This window comes from Vigna unguiculata, chromosome 4 (assembly GCF_037176805.1).
Source record: "Vigna unguiculata cultivar grain cowpea cultivar isolate G323 ecotype 2 chromosome 4, ASM3717680v1, whole genome shotgun sequence".
NCBI lineage: Eukaryota > Viridiplantae > Streptophyta > Magnoliopsida > Fabales > Fabaceae > Vigna > Vigna unguiculata.
In genome coordinates, this window is record NC_140795.1 from 38,102,606 (window position 1) to 38,108,595 (window position 5,990).

Sequence of the window (5,990 nt, forward strand, 5' to 3'; positions counted from 1 at the left end):
AGACTAAAAATTGACACATTACTACAAAATGGATAGCATCCAACTAATTAAACCTATTTTTATTTCCTTTATCCTGTAAATAAAACCTTTAAATATAATTTTTGTTCATGAGACGAACATAGTTTTATCCTAGTATGTTAAATTTGCTAGTGATTATCTCCGACTCTAATTCTTATAAAAAAATAATAAGATTTAAAAGAAGGAAGAGTGGATTATTTTAAATTAGAAGAGACGAAAATAATTCCTTTCAAATTTGAAAAAGAAAATGTTTAAATTCGAATACATTTAAGTCAATAAATGATCCTTCAATATTAAAATCACCGTATGTATTTATCCGCTAACAAGTAGGAAGAGTATTAAAATTCAATCCTTGAATAAAATGATCCACCATTCATTTGAACATGAATTACTCCTTGCCTATTTTACCAATTGTGTGAATTACAATCTATAACTAATTACAAAGGTAATTCACCTTTTTTACTGTTTATAATTATTCTTCAATTTAACTCTTTATTAATATATTTTATCTAAATATTCTCTTAATTCAATTTTATAACATTTTTATGATTATTGTTTTAATTTATACCATTATTTGTTATTTTTTTTATTATTACCGATAGAAACGCATGCGTCTTCACCTTTATTTTATGATAATAAATAAAAATTAACTCTTCTAATTATTATTAAAATAGAAAATTTTATTAAATTTATAAAAATTATATTCTTAAAAAATAATTATAAAAAAAAATAGTTATAAAAATGATTAATAAGTAGTTTATATTGATAAGAGTAAAATGGATAGTAAAATGTGCACACATTGAATCCCCTTATTAATAGTTATAGATTATAGATATTTCATTTTATTATTTTTTTTTTCATTTATATTTTGTCAATATTTTTTAAACTCCATTAACTATTTCTAATAAAAAGATTATGTAATAACATTTTTTTGACATTGAAAAAAAAAGAACGAATACAGATTTCATTAATTAATCTAATAATAATTTCTGTTTTATACATAATATTCTGTTACTTGGTCTCCTTTGCGGTTTCATCTCCCGTTTCTATAGGCAAAGTTTATGAAACCGTAGCGTTCAGAACGTTACAACGTGTTGATTTCCGACCACACGGAAACCTAAAATTTTGCAACCACCTTTGAACACTGTCTATTCTCTTTGCATTACTACCCAAAAACCAAAAAGGAAAGAGAAAAACCTGTCACTAACTGCAACTCCAAAGTTAAAACTAGATAATAAACGTACACATACTTTTGATCCGAATGCTGCACAATCTCAAAGCCGTTTCCGGCAATCCATGGATAATGCTGTTTTCCAAGCAATGACAAAAGGTAATCTCGTACAATTTTTCTCCAAAATTTGATTGAAAATAGCGTTTTGAATATTGATTGTTTTGAAATGTTCTTATGATCGCTGAAATATGAAGTGACAACTTAGTTAGGATTGATGTCTAAATACAATTCATTTGGAGGGGGTCTATGTTTGATGAATGAGGATGTTCGTGAATCTAATATGAAAAATGTCTAATCTGATTCCTGTGCTTAGATGTTAAAAGGTCTCTTGTATTTCGACATAGATGGGACAAAAGTGCTTTCTTAGAAAACTCTTCTTTCTCTAACAAATCAAATGGCACATATTAAAGAAATTGTAAGACACACCCGGCATAATTCTCTGGAAATTTTATAACTATGTACATCTACTGTGATAAAATATTATCTTGGCATTGTAGAGAACTATTTTTTTTTTTTTTGTAACGATTGATGTGTCAAAGCTTGTAATAAATCTGAACTTTGTCTGAATGCATGAAAAGCCTCTCTGGCCTGACTCTTAAGATATTCCTAACCTTCAACACCATTAAACAAAGTGACAGAAGAAATTCCCAAATCAATTTGTAAGTTCTGTACTCACACACCTGATTTTGAGAATTACTGATTGCAGACAATACCAGTTTGAAGTGACAACGATTATTTCAGAGGTTGATGCTTCTTAATCCGTTGTTTACATTCCACTTGCAATGTGTTTAGGTATTCAGCATTTTGTCCAAGGAAGGTTATCATTTGGTTTATCTATAATATTTCCATTCTGCTGCATTGTGTTATTTGAGTTGCTGCAATATCCTTTGAGCATTATCAAAGTTGAGGTATATATGCATTTAATTTATGCATGTAAGTTGTTGATCATGTGCAGTGGCACAAGTATGTAAAGAAGTGAAGAAAGACTGTGTTGCAAATTAGAGATTGGAGGCACTTGTGACTTATTATTGACAGGAGTGGTTGATTTATTCAGAAGTTGGCAATGTGCTCTGAGTATATATGACTTCTGTGATTTTAGAGTGGAAGTTTTGATTCAAGTGTAATGGATTTCTCTGAGGGTTATGTATCAAATGAGCATCGTGAGCTTCATCGATCTGCAGCAGAAAGTGCGGATCCTTTGTCTGTTTCTCCATTGCAACTTGCTCCAAAATCTTCAAGGTCCCCTGACTCTGCTAGGTCTCCAAAATCTCCGAGGTCCCCAAAGGTTCAAGGCAAGTGCAGCACTCTAAGTCCAAGAACTCATAAACAATCACATTCTCAAAAAGATGGACGTCCAAAGAAAGGTGAAGTCTTTACGCATATTCAAGTTTTTCCTCTTTTTAATGCCTGATGACTTCTTCACCAAGTAGCTACCATAAAATGTATGTGATTAGTGATGTTCATAGGCTTGTTTATTCTTCAGACTCTCGTAATAATTGGACTTCTTATTTTTCTAAATACTTGGAACACTATTCATGGAACATTGGAATAATCATATTGTTATTATCTGATCTGCCTTTTGGTTCCTGAGGCCAGACTAGAATGATCTAGCTTTGGAGTTTTTTGGCGAATAAAACCTTATATGATAACAGATTTGCATTCCTTAAACTCAAAGAAGCAACCTTCTTATGCTACTCTGATTGCACAGGTGGTTCTGGGGGAAAAGGTACCTGGGGTGGATTGCTTGATACAGATGACTCAAGCGTTATTGATCCTAATGATCCAAACTATGACAGCACTGAGGTTGGAGATAAAATCTTATCAGTAACTTGTATTATATAACTAGTATTAAATGGATTAAATTTATGGTCTTGTGTTTATTTGTTTTTCTGAAAATGTTTGTCTTTGTGACACCAACAACCATGAAAGTATATATGGTTTTGTAGGAATATGACCATTCAAATGAAAAGAAGCCGAACACAGAGCTTGATAGCTACAAGAAAAAGGCTACAGTAATAGTGGAGGAATATTTTGCCACTGATGATGTTGTTGCAACAATGAATGAAGTTAAAGAATTGGGGAAACCAGAGTATGGCTACTATTTTGTCAAGAAACTTGTCTCTATGTCCATGGACAGGCATGACAAAGAAAAAGAAATGGCTGCTATTCTGCTCTCTGCACTTTATGCTGACGTATTTGATCCTTCACAAGTTTACAAGGGCTTCAGCAAATTAGTTGAATCAACAGATGACTTGATTGTAGATATACCAGACGCAGTTGAAGTTCTAGCACTTTTCATAGCTAGGGCCGTGGTTGATGACATACTTCCTCCTGCATTTTTGAAGAAACAGATGGCCTACTTAGCGAAAGATTCAAAAGGGGTTGATGTGTTGAAAAAAACTGAGAAAAGCTATCTAGCAGCACCTCTTCATGCAGAAATCATAGAGAGATGCTGGAGAGGTAGTAAGAACACCACAGTGGATGATGTTAAAGCTAAGATAAACAACTTTTTGAAGGAGTATGTTGTAAGTGGTGACAAGAAAGAAGCCTTCAGATGCATCAAAGATCTGAAAGTTCCTTTCTTCCATCACGAAATAGTGAAACGGGCCCTTATAATGGCAATGGAGAGACGTCAAGCAGAATCCCCACTATTAGATCTCTTGAAGGAAGCAGCTGAAGAAGGTTTCATCAACACAAGCCAAATGTCCAAAGGCTTCAGTCGGTTAATTGACACAGTTGATGACTTATCACTTGACATACCAAACGCACGAGGAATACTGCAGAAGCTTATTTCCAAAGCAGCATCAGAGGGTTGGTTATGTGTGTCATCTTTGAAATCACTCTCAGTAGAGCCAGAAAGGAACGCAATACAAGATAGTGCTGCCAAAAGTTTCAAGGTAAAGACTCAGTCCATCATTCAAGAGTACTTCTTATCAGGTGATATATTGGAGGTAAATAGCTGTCTTGAGCAAGAAAACAGCAAGAACTGTGCTGCACTCAATGCAATCTTCGTTAAAAAACTGATAACTCTGGCAATGGATAGGAAAAATAGAGAGAAGGAAATGGCTTCTGTGTTGCTGTCATCTCTGTGTTTCCCAGCTGATGATGTTGTGAGTGGTTTTGTGATGTTGATAGAGTCAGCAGATGACACTGCTCTGGACAACCCTGTTGTTGTTGAGGATCTTGCTATGTTTCTAGCCAGAGCAGTGGTGGATGAAGTGCTAGCTCCACAACACCTTGAAGAGATTGGAGCACAATGTTTGGGGCCAGGTTCAATTGGGAGCAGAGTTCTTCAAATGACAAAGTCATTGCTAAAGGCTAGACTTGCAGGGGAGAGAATCTTGAGGTGTTGGGGTGGTGGGGGAAGTAGCAGGCCTGGATGGGCTTTTGAGGATGTCAAAGACATGATTGGGAAGCTGTTGGAAGAGTATGAGTCTGGAGGGGAAATAAAGGAGGCATGTCGCTGCATGAAAGAGCTAGGAATGCCATTCTTCCACCATGAGGTTGTTAAGAAAGCTTTGGTGACAACCATTGAAAAGAAGAATGAGAGGTTGTGGGGTTTGCTCAAGGAGTGTTTTGAATCAGGACTCATAACCATGAATCAAATGGCCAAGGGTTTTGGAAGGGTTGCAGAATCTCTTGATGATTTGGCCTTAGATGTTCCTGATGCTAAAAACCAGTTTGCATACTATGTTGAAAGAGCAAAGACTAATGGATGGTTGGACAATTCATTTTGTTTCACCAAACAGGAACATGCAACAGAGAATGGCACTCACTAATCATCATCAGTATTAGTTTTTCTTTATCACTTTCTTTAAATCTGCACTTGAATCAGATGTATACACATGCAGATATCAGATGCACACTGTGCATGCACAACTAGAATTTGAAAATTTCTCCACACATGCTGTTTCTGTTTGTTTTCTTCTCACAGGAGCTGAAGTTTCACCCCACTACAGTTTTCAGTTCTAAATAAATTAGGCACACATATAAATCCAAACTGGTATTGAATTGCCAAATATAGTTTATAATAATTCAATACAGTAGTATTTTTGTGTAATCAATTTTTTTTTTAAGTGTTATTTAATGACCAGCCTCCTTGGCAGGTTCTTTGGTATATTTTTCTATTAAGACCAACTTAGATGAATCCATTCCACAATGGATCATAGAAGATTTAGAGACATACTGCAACAAGGGAAAGAAGAAAGACATGTTGAAGCAGAAAGCTGCATATAGAGAAACTAATTTAGAAAGTCAATTATGTGAACTGAAAACTATATATTTTAAACCTGAGATTGTGGAAATCATAAATGGCTCTTTCTCAATTCTCTTTCTGTTCTGTTGTGGAAGGGAACCTGTAATGGAATCCATAACAATGTCCTTATTTTTCTCATTTTTATGCTTATGCTTCATGCATGCCATTTGTAATGCTTAGCATGACGATATTGTATACTGATTTTCAGGGTACAGTAGCGGTGACCATTTTTATTTTTCTTTAATCTCAATAATGATTTTTAAGAGGGTGGGACACATTCAAGTACATCGTATTCTACGTCTTCAACGGATTTGCCAAGGTTCTTTCTCGGTTTTGTGGAAAAGAAAAGGGATAAAGATCACAATTGTTTTGTTTTACTAATACTAAGAAGTTATATAAAATCATAATCTATTTTAATAATCATTATTAAAAATTATATATGAATCCGATTAATTCATTACATGGTAATATATAAATTTTAAAATA

The 5,990-nt window shown here is 34.1% G+C and overlaps 1 protein-coding gene across 4 annotated transcripts; it reads left to right on the top strand.

Moving 5' to 3' along the window:
- Positions 1-1,077: 1,077 nt before the first annotated feature.
- Positions 1,078-5,621, top strand: LOC114181744 (MA3 domain-containing protein). 4 transcript variants are annotated; one of them, XR_014994389.1, is made up of 6 exons: positions 1,078-1,348; positions 1,956-2,041; positions 2,205-2,613; positions 2,958-3,052; positions 3,196-5,252; positions 5,356-5,620. XR_014994389.1 is itself a non-coding variant. In XM_028068288.2 (5 exons), exons 3-5 carry the CDS (start codon positions 2,373-2,375, stop codon positions 5,026-5,028), a joined length of 2,169 nt encoding a protein of 722 aa, XP_027924089.1. In that variant the 5' UTR covers positions 1,078-1,348; positions 1,956-2,041; positions 2,205-2,372; the 3' UTR covers positions 5,029-5,621. The 4 variants fall into 4 exon arrangements, 3 of the variants coding, with proteins under 3 accessions (XP_027924089.1, XP_085528454.1, XP_085528455.1); XM_028068288.2 differs by having other exon boundaries at positions 3,196-5,621; XM_085672328.1 differs by having other exon boundaries at positions 1,956-1,992; positions 3,196-5,621.
- Positions 5,622-5,990: the final 369 nt, after the last annotated feature.

What these genes read in the sequence shown, in the direction of transcription:
- LOC114181744 (XM_028068288.2), top strand. Translation starts at nt 2,373, where the DNA reads ATGGATTTCTCTGAGGGTTATGTATCAAATGAGCATCGTGAGCTTCAT. An exon ending in AGATGGACGTCCAAAGAAAG is followed by an intron (nt 2,614 to 2,957) that starts GTGAAGTCTTTA and finishes CTGATTGCACAG; the next exon opens with GTGGTTCTGGGGGAAAAGGT. An exon ending in CAAACTATGACAGCACTGAG is followed by an intron (nt 3,053 to 3,195) that starts GTTGGAGATAAA and finishes ATGGTTTTGTAG; the next exon opens with GAATATGACCATTCAAATGA.